This window comes from Psammomys obesus, unplaced genomic scaffold, assembly GCF_907164565.1.
Source record: "Psammomys obesus unplaced genomic scaffold, mPsaObe1.curated_primary_1811, whole genome shotgun sequence".
Classification (NCBI taxonomy): Eukaryota; Metazoa; Chordata; class Mammalia; order Rodentia; family Muridae; genus Psammomys; species Psammomys obesus.
Genome location: NW_026594311.1, coordinates 2,929,977 through 2,948,858, shown reverse-complemented (window position 1 = coordinate 2,948,858; position 18,882 = coordinate 2,929,977). Strand labels below are relative to the sequence as shown.

Genomic DNA, 18,882 nt, shown 5'->3' with positions numbered 1-18,882 from the left:
TGTGTGTGTGTGTGTGTGTGTGTGTGTGTGTGTGTGTGTGTGTGTGTGGTCTCAAGCCCTGTCATCTTGGCAGCTATTCAGGCAGGGTACCCAGCCCAGGCAGGCGTACAAGCCTTTCAGCCCTGCTGCCTTTGGGCTGGCTGCCCATCCAGGTTTCTGTGCCCAGGCTGGTCCCCAGCAGTCAGGCATCAGTCCCAGCCAACGACAGTCTGGGCCCTTTCTGTGTCACTGACCTCTGCCTGAAGCCCCTGTCTGGTTACAGGAAAGGGACCTGGAAGTGCTGGTCCGCCGCTTTAAGACAGACCTTCACAACTGCGTGGCCTACATCCAGGAGCCTCGGCTGCTGAAGGAGAAGGTCCGAGGCCTCTTCGAGAAGTACGTGCAGCGGGCAGACATGGTGAGCTCCGAGTGTCCTGCCCTTCCCAGGCCGCCCTGCCTGCTCCTCGGTGCCTCACACCTCCCCTCCTTTGCTGAGCGTGTCCCCGGTAACACCAGGTGGAGATCGCAGGCTTGAACACAGACCTGCAGCAGGAGTATGCCCGCCAGCGGGAGCACCTGGAGAGGAACCTTGCCACGCTCAAGAAGAAAGTGATCAAGGAGGGCGAGCTGCACCGCACGGACTACGTCCGCATCATGCAGGTAATGGATGCTGCCTTCGCGGCCCGAGACCACCCATCTTCCGGGCTTCCCAGACATCCAAGCGCCTCCAGCTTCCTCTTCCCTGAGCTCCCAGCACCCATCCAGGCTGTCACCAGGGCCCAGGGCCCACCACAGAGCCCACCTAGGCCTTGCTGGTGGCCTTGTTGCTTCATCCCTGTTCCTTTTGCCGTCTCCCCCCTACCCCTAACAAGCTAGCATCCTGCCTCACTCTTCTCAGCTACCCACTATCCATCGGGTGGCAGTTCTCCTGACTCCTCTGCTCCCTTCCCACTTCTGCTTCCGGCCCCTGTGTCACCACCTGACTTTGCTGCCTTTTATTCTGTTCTTTCCACCTATTGGGATGTGTCTGGCCAGACCTGCCTCGTCTCCCTTTCTGGTGCCTCAGGTCTTGGCCCTTATCTCTTGGTCCAGATTGAACCGCGCCCGCAGAGTTGGCAACGATCATATTTCATGTGCTTCCCCACACCCAGCTCCCAGGATCCTTCAGCAGGTGGTTCAGAGAGCCTGGCCCCATTCCCCCCACCCCCACCCAGCTCTTTACGGGGACTGCCCGTCAGGTGCTTCTGCCAGATTTCTGTTTAGGTGTCGGCAGCATCTAAAGCAATTAATACAAATCTCTATCAAAAGGGAACATCAGGATCGCGTAGGGCACATGCTTTTATGGTTGCGTTCCCTCAATGTCTTAACTGAAGTACTGGAATGGGAACAGGGTGCAGTTTGGCTTGAAACCAGATACTAGGTTGGAGAGTTGCACACAGTTGCACAGAGCACACAGCAACCCAGGCCAGACCAAGACACAGGTCTCTTGCCATTTTAAAACCAGCATCCCTTCCCATTGCCCATTCAAACCATCTCTATTCTGGACCATGAAAGCTTTCAGAGACCTGGAAAGAGGAGTGGCTGTGATTGATAGACCCCTTGGTGCCAGCAACTACACACAGTCTTGCTAGGAGCTTGGGCTACCTAAAGCATGGGCAGTGAGCCAGGGTGACAGCAGTATCTGTCACTTGGCGGCATGGCTGAGCCCTGCCACCAGCACCTAGGCCTGGGGTCCTCCAGGGGCTGGTCCCCCTCTACACACCAAGCGGAAGCCCAAAGCAAAAGTCCATCCCAGGAAAGGAGGGAGGGGAGACCAGAGGCTTGCTGCATGTGTCATGCAGGTGTCTGCATGAGGGTGCTAGGCCAGGCGCCATGTTTCTTCCTCCTCCCTCATTCCCTGGAGAGTGTTGGACTGGAGTAGGAATTGGCAACAGAAGAGATTCCACCAGGGCTCCTGCGAGGGGGCTCCTGCAGTGTCTTCTGTCTTAAATAGCGCTGAAACCTGTGTGCTGTTAGCAGTCCATAGTGCACAGGCTTTTCATCCCAGCACTCTGGAGGCAGAGGCAAGTGGATCTCTAAATCTGAGCCCGGCCTGGTCTACACAGCTAGTTCTAAGACAGCTTGGGCTATACAGGGAAACCCTGTCTTGGGAGGGAGGAAGGCAGAAAGGAAGGAAGGAAGGAAGGAAGGAAGGAAGGAAGGAAGGAAGGAAGGAAGGAAGGAAGGAAGGAAGGAAGAAGGATAGATACAAAAGAAATCTATGTGCTGTGACTTCCATGAATCTAGAAAAGTGACTGATACTACACCAGGGGACAAGAAGGGAGCTTGGGTGCTTGGGTCCCACCAGCAACACCACATACACACACAAAGACTTCTTGCTAATTATATCAGGGCTCTGGGTAAGACTTGGCTTGCAAACAGGAAGGACGTCTTTTCCTAAGGGCTAGGGGCTAAACCCAGGGCTTCACACATACCAAGTAAGTATTTCTATACGGAGCCACATGCCCAACCCCAAAGACATTTTTAAAAGAAAGTTCTTTTTAAAGACCTACTGTTCTGGGTGCCAAAAACTGGTCTCTTCTTTGACCTTGAGGTTGAACAAGAGGGCTAGGCCAGAGTTACAGAAGTTTGCCAGGGCCTCTTGCAGGCAAAGCCAAGCTAGGAGCTGTATTCTAACTCAGGGTGTGGGACATGAATGGAGACAGTACCGCATAGACCGAGGCAGCAGTGCTCACTGCTCTTTGGCCAGAAGACTGTGGGACTCCAAAAATCACTCTGTTTATCTGTAACACCAGGCAAAAGACACCAACCTCAGTGGCTACTGCGATGCTTGGCCAAGACTAATAGTGGCCACTGGCCTGGCACAGAATTAGGGCTCAAAACTGCCATTTCTTTTCCTTTATCCCAGCAAGATAACCCTATCAAGAGCCACAGTGGAAATAAATGAGCCTAAAAATCCATCTCACCTGGGACAGGGAGGCCTGTCGCCTGGGGTGCAAAAGAAGAGCACCACTGATTCCAGACACCCACACACCCAGGTGGTGCTACAAGCCCCAGACGCCTTGGCATGGTGCTTAGGAGCTGCCTCTGTGGCCACCAGGGCCCCGGCACTTTATTCCAGAATGGCCATGGAAAGACAGGACAGGCACAGTGGCTGAGCAACTCACTGGAAAATAACTGAGGGGGGAAAAAACCGGGCCACCATCTCATTTGTATATCCAGATAGGAGTTCAGGGCCACCCCACACCATTCCCCGGCATGCTTATACGAATATGGAAATCAGAGTCGCTGTGCAATACAGACACCCAGAACACACATTCTCTTCATTCCCTTCACACTTTTCAAGGGCTTCTTACACAACAAGCTGTGTATCAGCCAAAATAGAAACAGGGTATTCCACCCGCAGCGAGATCCTGAGGAACAGGGGCCATTCTGGTCATCCAGCGGTGTGAGCACACGGAGGAGACAGCCTCCTCGAAGGCTCGAAGGAGTGAGAGCCATTGGAGTTTGGCCTCAGGGTGGGTGGAGGGTGGCTGCGGACCAGCTGGGAGAAGAGCCTTCCTTCTCAGCAGAGGCAACAGTTTGAGAAAAGGCAGGGGAAGGGGTGGGGTTGAAAGTGGGGACCTGAGTTTACTGCAGAGCATCCAAGGTAGTGAGAGGCCGGTGGACTGGCACCGGCTTTGGGTCATGTTGGCCTTCTGGCCCTTGCCAAGAACTGCGAGGTTCATCCGGGCACAGTGGCACATGGCTGCCATCCCAGCACTCAGGGAGGCAAAGGCAGGAGAATCTCTGGGATTTTGAGGCCAGCCTGGTCTACAGAGTCCAGGACAGCCAAGGCTACACAGAGAAACCCTGTCAAAACAAACAAACAAACAAAAATTAAAAAACAAACGTGTGTGGTTCATCCCGAATGCAGATCTGAGCGTTTCCAGGATACAGTTGTCTTTGTCTCATAAACATGGATTCGGTTAGCAGAGAATTCAGTCTGGTGAGGAAAGAAGCAGGTGCCGGGAAAACCTGTTAGACAGCTGACAGGTTAGGGGTAACAGAGCTTGGAGAGGGGAATGTGATGATGCCAAAGGCATCTCAGAGCAGAAGTGACAAACTGAAATGCCAAGTCAGGCATGGAGCAGGGGAACTAACAGGCTGGCTTATCTGTGCAGTTAGATGATCCTGCTAACAGATTCGTGAGGCTCCCATGATCACAGCCCTGATCCCTCACCACGGATCAGCCTACCCTTAAAGGGTTTAACTCAGAGAAGCCAGTAGGGGGAGCTATGGTCATTCCCTTCCTTTCTCCGCTTAACATCAGTATCAGAAAGTTCAGGCAGGACCTGCCACTCTGTTCCAAAAAGCGGGCTCCCCCAGCTCCCCCCCCCCCCCCCCCCCCCCCCCGTCACCTTGCTTCAAAGTCTCTATATAAAGACCTCAGTGTCTGCAAACTGCTCTCGATTCTTCACACTTGGAACTGGTCAGATCTTTCCGTAGCTGGGTGGGGAAGGTCTGGACAAATGGAAGAAGGGTCTATAGACCATCTTGGCCAGGATGCCAGCAGGAGGAGAAAGCTTAGCAAAATAATGGAGTTCATTTTTTTTTTTTTAATTTACAAAGTCACACACGATTGACCTCACTGTGACCTTTGGGTTCCTCGGAACATGGGCCACCCTAGAGAACAAGTCTTAGGGAACTCAGCTCGGGAGAGTGTCTTTGACCATCATTCTGTCTGAGCCACTTGAGCAAGAGTAGAATAAAGAGGAGAGGCATGAGTGTGGAAGGCAGCAGACATGTAGGAAAAGGCACTGTGGAGGCAGACCCAGCCACACTCCCACCCCATATCCTCATGAAGAACACCTTCTCTCCCCCCCTGCCCCCGAGGCTGCTGAAGGATAAGGTGAGGTAGTGTGTACAGACCATGTGCAGGGACACAGCCAAACCTCACAGCTCTTAGCAGGTTTTTGTTCGTTTGTTTTTGTTTTTCAAGGTTTCTCTGTGTAACAAGCCCTGGCTGTCCTGGACTTCCTTTGTAAACCAGCCTGGCCTTGAACCCACAGAGATCCACTCGCCTCTGCCTCCCTAGTGCTGGGATCAAAGGCGTGCGCCACCATGCTGGGCCTCTTAGCAGTATTTTTATATCATCAAGGTTTTAGTGCCTTTTGTGCCGCCTGCTCGCTCGGAGCTCCTGGCTGAGACAGTCTTCTCCACCCTCCGTCATCCCTGCCTCTCGCAGCGTTAGCTTCGTGCTTCTGACTCCAGGACATGAGTTATTACAGCCAAGAGAGAGTATTCCTCGTTAGCACAGATAGCTGTCAGGAGCCGTGCCACTGGGGCAAGGGGTGGAGGCAGGAATGAACCAGCAGATGCGGGCTTTGACTTCTGGCCTCAGTCGCACTCCAGTGAGGAGGGAACACACAGGGCTGGAGAGATGGTTCACGCCGTTAAAAGCATTTGCTGCTCTTCCAAAGGACCCAGGTTCGATTCCCAGCACTCACATGGCAGCTCACAACTGTCTGCATCTCCAGTTCCAGGAGACCCAATGCCCCCCCCCTTCTGGCTTCCTTGGGCACCAGGCACGAATGTGGTGCACAGATGTACACAGGCAAAAACACCCCATACACATAAACTAAGATAAAAATAAGGGGTAAAAAAGAGGGAGTCATACTCTGGAGGCCCATCACAGAGGGTCTGACACGGGCACTCATGCCAAAAGGTACTGAGACCCTGAACTCCCAGTCACAGGGTTGTGGCTGGCCAGGGGATGGGGAGAGCCTGGGGCTCTGCCTGGAGTCATTCCAACAGTGGAAGGGGCTGAGACCTAGCTCAGACACAAAACTGATGGGACTGGGTGACAGAATGGTTGGAAGGGCCAAGGAGAGGAACCTCAGAGGACTGGAGAGGGGTACCCACAGTCTCTAGTCTGTGCCCCAGTTTTCTCCCTTTACTGAATGTAAAATGAAGCTAAACAACCCCAGCTAAGAGGGGTAGAGAGAGCACTCCCACACCCCCAGACCTACGAGTGTACCCAGGAGTTCTTTGTGGCTCTCAAAAGATCCTCCCCTCTGTTTCCATGTCCACCGCATCCTTCACCTGCTTATCCAGCCCATTTACCGAGCACGTCACACATGCAAAGTGATGCCCTAGGTCTTCGTGTCCAAAAAATGTATTAAAGCAATCACATTATGATATAAAGCTGGCGTGGGAAAGATCCAGGGCACACTGGCAGGGAATTTTACTAGGCAGCATCTGGAAAGGATATATGGGTGACCCATCATTAAGGGTCGGAGTTCATGATAGATAGATAGATAGATAGATAGATAGATAGATAGATAGATAGATAGATAAAGCATTAGAAGGAGAAAGCCCACCAACCTAGAAAAACAGGCATGGCACCTAGCCTGGAGAACTGGCAGCAAGCACTGGGCACTGCTTCCAACATGGAGGCAACTTTTTTAAAGTGAGGAGTGCTGAAATGTGGCAGTGTGCTGAAACTTTCAAGGTCTAGGTCCGCGCTTAGACTCTGAGGAGGGGAGAATCTGTGAGTTGTCTCTAGCAGTCCCTGCTGTTCCGAAGGCCCCACAGCTGTCTCCTCATAGCAGAGGAGGACTTGTCACAACTCAGGAGGTGTTTTAGGTCATCCAAGCTCTGGCTCAACACTCACCAGTCCTGAATAACCCCACACCCACACAGAGTGCACCACAACAGCACCATCCTGCATAGACTTAGCCTAAACAGCACCATCCTGCATAGACTTAGCCTAAACAGCACCATCCTGCATAGACTTAGCCTAAACAGCGCCATCCCTCATAGACTTGGTCCAAACAGTAACCATCCTGCATAGACTTGGCCTGGAGGCAGGCACAGCCACCTAGAAAAGCAGATACTTGGGTGGGGAGATGGCTCAGTAGGTAAAGCTCTTGTTCTCCAAGTGCACAGACCTCAGTTCAAACACCCACATACAAAGCTGGTGTGACTGTGTGGTGTGCCTGTAACCTCGGTGCAGTGGGGAGAAGAGGCAGGAGGATAGCCAGGGGTTGCTGCCCAGTAGCCCAGCTCCAGGCCCGGTGAGAGACCTGTCTCAGGAGGACACCTGATGTCCTCCTCTGGCCTCCATGCCCACAGAGGCATGCACCTACACACACAATACAAACATGCACATACATACACACAGGAAATAACTGAGTCTCAGGACCTGTACCGGACCTGCTGAGCCAGCAGCTCCATTTAACTGTGCTGGGGTGATTTATCTGCAGGCGTGTGTGGGACAAGCGGAACAACAAGGCTGTGGCTCTGAGAGTGACGTGGCCAGTCGCTCAGTGCCTACAAGGTTAGGGACTCCTCCCTAGCCACATCTGAGGACCCTTGTGTGAAGTGGAAGACAGAGATTTGAGGTGCAGGAAATGAGAAACCCCACCCTGTCAGCCATGCTGCCTGTCTGTACCCTCGTTCTGCTCTTCCACACTCTGGAACATGCTTTACTCTCTCCCTTGCTAACTTCTAAGCCTTAGTCGTGGGATCAACTCGTAAGAGTCCGTCTGTCATTCCGACAAGATTATCTTTCCTATGTGCCTAGTGCCTTCACATCAGGAAGCCAGAGCCACACAAATATGTTCCTGCCCTAACTAAACTGTAAAGTCCTCAAGAACAGGGACCAGATCTCACTTTCATTCTTTTCTTATACATTACATTCTGACCACAGTTTCCCCCCCCCCCTCCTTCCAGTCCTCCCGAGATCCGCTCCTTCTCCGTTTCCCTTCAGAAAAGAGCTGGCCTCCCAGGGATGTCAATCAAACATGGCCTAACAAGTTACAATAAGACAAGGCACTAACCCTCCTATCAACGCCGGACAAGGCAACTCAGTAGCAGGAAAAGGATCCCAAGAGCAGGCAAAAGAGTCAGAGACAGCCCCACTCCCACTGCCTTTCCACATACCCCAAGACCAACAAAGTGGTTGGCCCACAATGGGTGCTGCCCTAGTCAGGGTTACTATTGCTGCAATGAAACACTAGGACCAAAAACAAGTTGGGGAGAAAAGGGTTTATTTGGCTTTCACTTCCATATCACTGTTCATCATCAAAGTCAAGGCAGAAATTCAAACAGGGCAGGAGCCTGGAGGCAGGAGCTGATGCAGAGGCCATGGAGGAGTGCTGCTTACTGGCTTGCTCCTCATGACTTGCTCAGCCTGCTTTCTTATAGAATCAGGACCATCAATCCAGGGTCGGCACCACCTTACAATCTGATCATATGGAGGCATTTTCTCAACTGAAGTTCCGTCCCTTCAAAAGACGCTAACATAAAAGTAGCCAGCACAGGTACCCAGTAAAGTACTATTAAACAGGTAGGTGGATATTGGTCCAACATAAACAAGTGAATCTCCAGAGGATACAGCAAATGCCAATTAGCTGCTCGCTTATCTGCTTTGCTCACTAAATAGTGTGGTGCCGAGGGCAACAGTCTTTTGTTGCGTTTAAGGACTTAATAGACGCCCTTTACTTTCAACAATAAATGGGGATATGGGAGAAATACAGCACAGTCCTTAAGAGTGCTATTGAGGTTAACACGCTGGCTCTGCTATTTGCCAACAGTATGGTTCGGGCCACTTACATAACCTCTCTGGTGCCTCAGTTTCTTTTTCTGTAAAGTTATTATAGGATCTGATGAGGGTGTAGTTCAGTGGTAGAGCAATGCTTAGCATTTATAAGGCCCTGGGTCCAATCTCCAGAACCATCACCAAGTCCAAGTAAAAGGGTTACCATGCTGAAGCACATTAAAGCATAGCCAAAGTACCTAGGAAAGCATTGTTCTGGATGTTTGGAAGAGCACACATGGCTAGCAAAGGTGACCAATTCCACTTGAAGTCAAGTTAGCTGGTACTCTGAGAGGCTTGGCAGTGAGCAAGACTGAGGCTCACTGCCGGGTGCAGTCTAGGCCCCTGGGGTCTTAAGGCCAGGAGGGCTCACTCTGAACCCACCGAGCACCTGTGCAACACGCTCACTGCCTTTCCTTCCTCTCCAAAGGAAAATGTCTCTCTGATCAAGGAAATTAATGAGCTCCGCCGGGAGCTGAGGTTAACCCGCTCCCAAATCTACGACCTTGAATCAGCCCTGAAACTGTCCAAGAAAACTCGACCACAAGAAGTTACAGAGACAGGTAATGCTACTGGGAGTTGGGCGCTGAGACAAAGGCCTGGTGACAGCCATGAGCGGGTCTCCCTTTGGCTTCTTTCAATAGCAGGTCGCATCATGGTGTTTCATAGCTTCTCCATGGCACATATAGCTCTCCAGAAGACCCGGGAGGACCTGCCCCGTCCATGCTCTCACTCATGGGGCCACAGGCTCCTGTCTGAAATCCTCAGGGTTAGCAGCAATTCAGAACTCAGAATCTTGCAGGTCTTAGAAGGAGCACGCAGGACAGTTATGTAACGTCCCTGCAAGGTCTGGGGCAGTGCCCTGAAATCAAGCACGTTAGTACTCTGCAGTGACATGTGAATATTCAAACCAAGCTTCATGAATTTAAAAATGTGTTCCATTTTTAAATCTATCTGTCTCTCTCTCTCTCTCTCTCTCTCTCTCTCTCATGTTTTTTTTTTTTAACATTTTAGAATTGTGGGCAAGGGACCTGTACAATTAAAACGAAGACAAAAAGATGAGAAATTATTTAAAGGGAAAAAGAAATTCCGTCAGAAATGTTCACTAAGTTGGTGGATGCAGTGACACAGTGCTTCTGAGCAGCTGGTAGCCAAGGCAAAAGGGGAAAGAAAGAAGTATGATAGTCTCCACACTTGAGAGACTGAGGCAGGAGCATTGCCATGGGCACAAGGCCAGCCTGGGTTACAGTGTGAGACCCTGTCTCAAAAACGGGGTAGTTTACATATTCCTCATCGTACGACAGAAAGAAGGGGGTTGGCTTGTTTGCCTAGATTCCGAGAGAAACCTGTCAACATGGCTCTCTGAGAAAGTCTGTGGACTGGCAGCCTCCAGGCCCCACAGGCTGTCAGGCGATAAAGCACTGCCCTCTGTCGTTTTCATACCCGACAACCAGTACAAACCAAGAGCATAAGGCACCTCCATGAAGAGTGAGCGAGTGACGCCGACACCCCTGGGTTCCGGTGGTTAGGACTCAGGAACAAAAACTCGACACGCTAAAGCGTCCCAGAGCAATGCCTTGGGGTTTCGGATGCCACAGGAACTCTCTGTGCTGTTTTTGCAATCTGTGTAGAGCCCTGTGCTGCATGGCTATATGATGTCTACGATTCCGGTGCCTTGTCCCCATGGCCCCCTTAGTATAAGGGTACTGTCTGATGTTCACACAATGATGAGCTCGCATGGTGACTCGCAGTTCCTGGAACACACGTATCTCTGTCATTAAGCGCTGTGTCTGTATGTAGGTATGTGTCATATTATGGTCCCATAACAGTTGGGACCAGAGTAAATCCTCTGAGTGGTACCCAAAGTCGCCATCTTCAGTCCTCAGCAGGGACATGCGAACACAGTGTCCATCCTAAAGCATGAGCTACATCCTTCTCAGAGTTGAGGTCACCTTCTTTCAGGGGGTAAAGCGCAGCTATGCTTGTCAACAACTGCAAAACTTCTTAAAATGTTACAAACCTGGCCTGGCGTGGGGGCGCACACCTTTAACTCCAGGGCTCAGGGGACAGGGGCTGGTGGATCTCTGTGAGTTCAAGGCCAAACCTGGTCTACAAAGTGAATTCCAAGACAGTTGGGGCTTCAGAGTGAGACTCTGCCTCAAAAGAAAGAAAAGAGGGGAGGGGAGGGGAAGAGAGGGGAGGGGAGGAGGGGGGAGGGGAGGGGAGGAGAGGGGAGGAAGGAAGCCACAAATGTCACTTGGCGGGGTAGAAACACAAGGTGCAATGGGGGAGTAGAGACAGGAGGAAAAGAAGACACCTGGAGTTGGCTGGTTACCAGCCTGACTGAACACCATCATCTCCAGGTTCAGTGAGAGACCTTTCTCAAGGGAATACGGGGTGGGAAGCGATAGGGGAAGACATCGGATGCCCTTCTCTGACCTCACCATGTGCACCTGTGCATATATACCACAGGAAGAAAGAGGGGCGTGAGGAGAAGGGATAAAAGAGAAGAGGAGGGGAGGGAAGGCGGAGAAAATACTTCAGATTCACCAAAGCATCCTGGAAACCTCTTAGTTGGGAACCTCCCCCAACCAGGCTCTTTATATTCCTAATATGGAAATTTCCAGACGTAAAAAGTTGAGAGCAAAATCTGGTGAATTTGCACGAATCCATTTCTCAACTTCGGGAAGCATCAATTCCTGCCACTCTTGTCTCTTCAATATCTGGCCCCCACCCCAGACCCCCTAACACCCACACCACGAACTATCTGAAAGCAAAGCAATAATATCTGTCATCTGCTACAGCTCTATTCAAGAAGCATTCACTTGGGACAGTTGGTGACAAGAAATACCAGTTGTCGACCTCGATTGTGCAAAACCTAAGTCTGACTTTGGATTCTGAAATGAGCACCCGCCCCTTCCCAAGACAAGTCAGTGCAAATTACACATTCTTCAGGTTGCTTAAGGACCTGGCCCATTCGGCTGCTGTTTAAGAATCCTTTGAACAAGGGAGCTTGCCATTCCCTAACCACTACTTTAGTTGTAACAACATTTATATTATTTTCAAATTTGCAAGACAATTAACTAACAGTTCTAGCAGATACACCTGCTTGTTTTTCAATTACTGAAACCTCTTCACTAGAATTTACAACCAAAGCTGACTATTAAAAAACCAACTAAAATGTTATAAATAAACTGTAAGAACAAAAAGAGCACAAAAGGAAATAAGAGACAATTGGAAAGCTAGGAGATGGGTGGGTGAATGTTCCTGATTTCACAGGCCCACGGAACTGAATCCTAAGCTGAAAATAGTGTAGAAAAAAAAAGCCTAACATATGCTAAACCCTCAAAACGTCAAACTATAGGCTAAAACCAACAAAGACTATTAAAACATTAAAATGAGACTGTGGACCCACCAGATGGTAAAAGGACTGGTTAGAGTTGGATCTTCAAGACCACACGGGGGACGGGGAGACTTGTGCGTGTGTCAGCATGCACAGGAATACACACACACACACACTCACATCGGCACACACGTTCACACACACACAGGGAGTGGAAGAAGTGCTCAGTGAGTGAAGTCCTGAGTGGGCATGTGCTGTTGACACGAACCATGTCTGTGTCGACAGCACCCCAAAACCTCAGCCCCTCGGAAAATGGTGAAACCTTAAGGCTGACGGTGCATGCAAAAAAAAAAAAAAAAAAAAAAAAAAAAAATGTCCACTGTAGTTTTCTTCTCCCTCATGCCCAGGTAGAGTTATGGCCCGCAGACTGCTGCTCGCCACAGCGTGTCTGAGCTGAATGTGATCAGCTGGCCTCTCTGTTCAACTGTATGAGAAGCACCCTGAGCAACCTGGGTCGCTGTGGCTTCTTAGGCAGAGAGAGACCCAGTGCCCTCCAGCCCCGCCTGTCCCTCTCTGTCTGTCCTTCCTTCAACTCCTCATCACCCCAACCAAATCAAGCCACAGGAGCCGTGCAAGGGCTCAACATACACACACGTGGGACACACCTGAAGAAGTAGATGAGCAAAATGTAGTAAGATTTGATGCTTTATATGTTGAAGGAAATAAAAAGAGGAATTTGAATTTTTTTTTTTATTTTATTACTACTACTACTTTTATTGTTAGTCTTTTAAGACAAGATTTTCCTGTGTAGCTGGCTGTCCTGGAACTCGTTCTATAAACCAAGCTGGCTCCAATCAAGCTGTGAGAGCTGCCTGCCTCTGCTGGGAGTAAAGGCTTGGCGGCCACCACCACCTTCTCCTAGCCTGAAAAAAAAAATTTTTTTTTTTTTTTGTTTTTTTGAAACAGGGTTTCTGCTTGTAGGCCTGACTGTTCTGGAACTCACTCTGTAGTCCAGGCTGGCCTCTAACTCCGAGGTTAACCTGTCTCTGCCTCCGGAGTGCTAGGATGAAGGCCTGTATCCCCACCGTCAGGCCTTTGAATTTTTTTTTTTTTTAAGCAAGAGTCTTCTAAAATTTTACTGACAGACCATATTTAAAAACCACAAATAACTAGCAGAAATAAAAACTATAATCATTATAATTAGAAGCTCAGGGAACAAATTGGGCCATATGGTAGGCACACCCATCTGAAAGGAGAATCTATGAAGCAAAAGAATGAAGGCGGTGGCTGGGTTTCAGCCCGGAGGAACAAGATACACTGAGAGCCGGGATGGAAACCGGGTAGGTCAGCAACCGTCCAAGCGGACTCTGAAGAAGAACAGTGTTACCACAAGGAGTAACTGCAAGTTCTCAGAATGGAGGAAAGAAGGCTCCCGTCAGGTGCAGGGATCCTAAGGGTCCCTGAGAGGATAACTCACAGCGACCTTCACCACCAAGGACAATCAGGGAGGAGAGCAGGAGCTCATACACAGGAGAGCAACACCAGGGGCCATGTGGCTTCCCAGCAGCAACAGTGAGACTCAGACATGGTCACACAGTCCCTTCAGAGAGCTGAGGCCTGGTGGCTGTTCCCTGATATATATATCACCAGGGAAACTATCTCCTTAAAATGGAGCTAAAAGGAAAAAAAAAAAAAAAAAGACAAAAATTGAACTTTGCCCCCCCCCCTCCAGCATAACCTTCTTAAAAAATAATTTTTAAAGATTGTACATCAGGAAGAGAAATAGTCCCAGAAGTAACTCTGACTGCAAGAAGAAACAATGAATAAAGAAGGTAAAATGTAGGCGCTAAAGAACCAGTAATGACTTAGCACAGGGAAGACAATAGCTGAATTGTGGGTGCAAACAGAATCAGAAGAACTGGAATACTGCACAGGAACATGGAGGCCAGAGGGCCTGGAACCAAACCGTCCTCTGTGTCTGATTGTTTCACAGCGGGAGAGCCACCGTGGTGTGTGTGTTTGTGTGTGTGTGTGTGTGTGTAAATGCATGTAAGCATGCACACAGAGTGCATGTAAACACAAGGGTCAGAGGGCGATCTCAGTCATCAGTCCTCATCTTCCTTGTTTGGGACAGGGTGGCTTGCTTCCCCTCCCCCACCCCCACACACACTGTGTATACCAGGCTAGCTGACCCACAAGCTTTCAGGGACTCTGCTGTCTCAACTCCCGTCTCCCTGTAGGAGTTCTGAGACTACATGCATGCGCACACACACACACGCGTACATGCACATACACACACACACACACACACACACACACAACATAGCACATTGTACTTCATGTGGGTTCTGGAGATTCTAACTCAGCCATTCCTACTTTGCATTCTTTATGTTATATAAGCATATTAAACTTTTTTGAGGGACCACAGGGATGATAGAAAGGAAGGCGGGGGAGAAAGAGAAAACCTCTCAAACCAACATAGGGAAAATAGAGCAAATTTGGGGAAAATAATAAATAAAAGAAACATGCACAGAGTATAGAAAAGGAGGTAGGATTGAGTCCAAATGCATCCCTGACCGCTTTCTTGTTTTCCATCGTCTGAAGTCAGATTTGGCCCTGAGCATAAAGCTCATTGGTGAATCTCCATCATGAGAACGAAGCCGCTGGGTTCAGTTCCCCAACACTGCAAATAACAATAGTGGGGATAATAATGAGTTAATCGTTTACACAATGACAGTCTTTCATCTGTCTATTGAAAGAAGCCTGTGAGGAGCATGCAGAGAGGGCCACTGACGAGGTCTGGAAGGCGACAGGTTCTGAGCAGAACAGGAACAAGAGGAGACCGGGGCTGTGAGCAGAGGGGCAGAGGGGGTAGATGGAGCTTCATGGCAAGAGCTGACTTCCCACAGCTATGGAAGAGGCAAGGGTTTAGACACCAAAGAAAGTGGCCCCTGTATGACTGACCCACAGTGTGATGAACAGGCGATTTGCTGTCAGAAGGAATGGAAAGAGACCAGTGAGGGGGTGATGGGAAGAAACAAGAAAAGCACAGCTCAGGCCCTAGAGACAAATCGTTCGCAAGCCAGAGTCAGAGACAGAGCAGGAGCCATGGCAGAAGTGCCACATGGGAGCCCCTGGGCCATCTTCTCCATGCTGCACCCCGTATTGCATTCATGGAGTAGTAAGACTGAAGCCAGGCATGTTTCAGGCAGCTGCCCCGGGGCAGCCTTCAGCCTGCGGCTGTGGGTCTGGTGGCTCTTTCTGGACTCTGTGGAGAGCCTGCCACTGCCTACCTCTGAGGTCCAGTGACCTCGCTCAGTGATTGGACGGTTTAGAGCGAGATTCTCAGAACATAGAGGGGTGTTGTGGAGAGGCATTGTGGCGAGGAAGAGCACCTCACTGCTGAGCTCCTCGGGCTGATGCCCAGCATCTAGGACTGTGGTTTCACAGACCCCTGCATCCCTGGGGGAGTCAGATGGCCACTGGTTAAGTATCTGTGTGTGAAGGCAGATGAAGAAGCCATCAGAGGACAGGAGCTGATGCAGAGGTCATGAAACTGAGGGCGGTAGTTACCAGAAAGAACCAGTCTCGGGAGGACCAAGGGCTGATCCCTGGGGGCTGAGGGGGAACACAGTAAGAGGTCAGGAGCCTTGGGGCTGCAGAAAAGGACATCTGGAAGTAAAGGCAGAAAGAGGAGGGACCAGACTTTCCTAGGAAGAAGGGCAAGATAAACCAATTGCCCCTTAAATCATTGCCCCATCACACCAGTTAGAGGGCAGGACAAGGCTGGCCACCAGCCACTGCTGACTGTTTCCTTGTGGCGCTGTCTCTCCCTTCGCCTACATCTGTCCTTTTCTAGTTTTTCCTTTAGAGCTACAGGAAATGGCTGGCTGTAGGGAGAAGAGACAGGAAATGCCCTTTGTTAAGACTGATGGAGAGGGAAGGGAGGCCAGGGTTCAGGTGTGCTGCCATGGGGGAATGGTAAGCCACTGGCTGCAGACAAAAACATTGAACCTTACCTGCTACTTTTCTCAGTAGCACACAGCAGGCTAGACATAGACGGGCAGATCCTGAGGGTTGGGCTGTCTCAGGTACAGGCTGGGCAGAACAGATGAAATGGAAGAACAAATCAATTAGAAAACTTGGGGCCAGGGTCAAGAAAATAAAGAGGGGGGGGGGAAAAACTCATGGTGAATCTAAAGTGGCCAGAGAAAACTGAATTTCGGAGCTCATCTTGTTGGGTAGAAGGGAATGACAGGAAAAGGCAGTCTAGAAGGAAATACTGAGTACAAACAGTGAAAGAGTCCATGGTCAGAGACTGGTGTGCTGGCATGGGCAGCAGAGGGGACCCCTGGGTGGCAAGGAAAGACAGGAAGGTGACCTAGCATGGAGTCCAGCCCTTTGAGGCCCAAGACAGGGAAGATGGCAAGACCAGAGGTGAAGAAAGCATTAGCAGATGCCACACAGAGAGAGGAGGGAAATCTGTTTCCAAGAGCACCACCTTTCCCAGAGGCCTGGTGGCTTGGATTCCAGCGTCGTCCCCAGGGGAGCTGCACGTGACATAGGCACAGGCAGGTCACACAGGCAGCACTTGGAGCATCCCCTGTTTATTATCTCTGCCTCGGTGGAGGCTCCAGGGCTGTTTGGAGGAGGGGACCTCCGTAGTTCAGGGAACAGGCCAGCCACAGTTACCCTGCTCTGCCCCTTACAGTGCTCTCGAAGGAACCAACCAGTGCCACCACGAGGCTGAATGAACAGGAGGAGACAGGGAGAATCATTGAAATGCAGCGCCTGGAAATCCGCCGCCTCAGAGAACAGATCCAGGAGCAGGAGCAGGTCCCAGGCCTCCACACCATCGCAGGAATTCGGCTCCCTTCCCTCATCGACTCAGAAGTGGACCTAGAGGTACACACCAAGTGACCTCTGGTGAGCCCTCTCCAGTCATAGCCGGAAGCAAGCCAGACTCTGACCTGAGTTCCATCAACCCCTTTCATCCTGGAAAGCTAGGGGTGGGGTCAGAATAAAGGTGTTTGTTCACAACCTGGTCCAACTTCTGCTTAGGGTGGGGGCACACAGGAGAGTGTGGGTCAGCGAGGGGGCTGGGAGCCTGAGGACGAGGGGGAACTGTGGCAGTGGGGGGGGGGGGGACTGTGGGTTCTCCAAAGCCACTGCTGTTTGTTCCTGTGTGAGAACTGGGCAGCCTGCACTGCAGAGATTGGCAGGACCTGCGGCCAGCTTCCTGCCATGGGCCTGGCATGAGGACAGGGCCACCTCTCACATCTTAAATAGCTCACCTGTTGCTCCCCTCCTGGCTTTCCTCCCAACCAAGTCAGGACCAAACAGGGTCTCCTCTGTTTTCTTCTTCCTCATGAAGCATAATGAGGTACTTCCTGCCCTTCCTCTTGTGTTCACATTTGTGTTTGTGTGACCTTGACTGGCTCCTCCAGCTTTGAGAATACTTTATACTTTTCTCTCCAGTAATGTGTCCAGGTCCTATCCCCGGAGCCTAGCCACACGTAGGTACCAGGAAAGAGACTCCTTTATGCAATAATGAGCAAAAGAGTGTAAGCCAAATGTCCCTGGTTTCTGCTTGTAGAGAATCTGTGTGTTTAAGCCCACAGTCCCTCCGAGCCCCTAGTGCTCTCCTCCGGGTACATGAAGCCTGCTAGCTCCCAGGCTCCTCAGTTTTTCCAGCCTGCTTTGCCAACACTGTAGGCACTGGGTATTTTCAGAGCCAGAAACTCTGCTGTTCTAGATCCAAGATGGAAGGTACGTGACAAAGACTGCAAAGGACTCTGTGGGATGGGGGTGCTCCATGGGGGATCTGTCTCTATTCATTGCCCCCTCACCCAGCCCACACCCTATGACTGCAGCCAGTACTCTCCTCCGACAGTGTGACAGCCAGCCTGTCCCTTGCCCGCTGGGAGGCTATGGCCTTTCTGCACGATCCAGCCTCAGCATTCCAGCCAGACTTGTCATCTTTGCCGGACAGAGTGGTTTTAAATGAGGTAGGGGATAGAGCGGGCACAGGAGTCAGTAGGGCCCGATCCTGCCTGACCTTGAGGACCCGTGAAAGAGGCTGACTAGAGTCCAGAGGATGTTGGAATCAAGGCTGCCCTATTTCCGGTTTCCCTAACAGGCCATAATCTCCCTGCAGCTCCATATTTCTCCGATCTACTTCCTCTGCCTGAAATGCGCCCACAACAGGTTCAAATCTGAGCTTAGGTGTCACTTCCTCAGAAAGTCAGTCCTTGGCCTCCCCTCTGCTGCGTGAATTCTACAAGAGCTATCTCTGAGTGTAAAGCTCACATGGGTGTGATGTGCGGCCTCGATGGAGGGGCCCCCATAGCAGAAGCAGGTGGCCCCTTTAGGAAGAAGTAGTGGGTGTCAGGGGCGTGGGCCAGGGGAGATGGCTGAGGGGAGGGAGAGAAATGAGCTCTTCTGAGGACAGGTGGGAGTTGGCCAATCTGTGCAGAGGAAAATGGAGCTCTGAGGACCGGGAGCAAATTCACTGAGGTCGCCATTCAGATGACACGCACATCACCGGGAAATCTTGATTAGGACATCACCTTTCCTCCTACACGATGGCTTGGGGGTGACTGGAACACTCACTTGGGTGGAGTCATGACTGTGAGCCTTCAGCCCCATGGCCTCCAAAGCCTGTGTTGTCATGTACCGTGCTGGAGAGGTGCCTGTAGGAACACCACAGGTCAGGGGGTTGGAGGGTGTCGGGATGTGACTCCCAGAAAATCTAAAACAAGAAGGACTGGGGGACTGCTACCCAGCAGATGAAGAGACAGAAGAACCCCACCCCCACCCCAGCTATCGCCTGAGCCAGTGGCTTGTTTCTTAGCTGCAGAGGGATGAACACAGCTTTAGAGTCTCAGTATTGTTTTAAGTCTCTGCATCCTGTCTTCCATGCTCGTGGTCCTGCTATGTGGTCCTGCTACGTGGTCCTGCTACGTGGTCCTGACTCTAG

The 18,882-nt window shown here is 50.9% G+C and overlaps 1 protein-coding gene across 1 annotated transcript in view; it reads left to right on the top strand.

The window, feature by feature from the left end:
- Positions 1-16,929, top strand: part of Cfap57 (cilia and flagella associated protein 57) — a 64,649-nt gene extending 47,720 nt beyond the window's left edge. The window contains exons 20-23 of the mRNA XM_055618500.1: positions 263-397; positions 496-639; positions 8,991-9,123; positions 16,615-16,929. Coding sequence (XP_055474475.1) covers positions 263-397; positions 496-639; positions 8,991-9,123; positions 16,615-16,823 — 621 coding nt within the window. The 3' untranslated portion in view covers positions 16,824-16,929. The remainder of the gene's footprint in view (positions 1-262; positions 398-495; positions 640-8,990; positions 9,124-16,614) is intronic.
- The last annotated feature ends 1,953 nt before the right edge of the window (positions 16,930-18,882 follow it).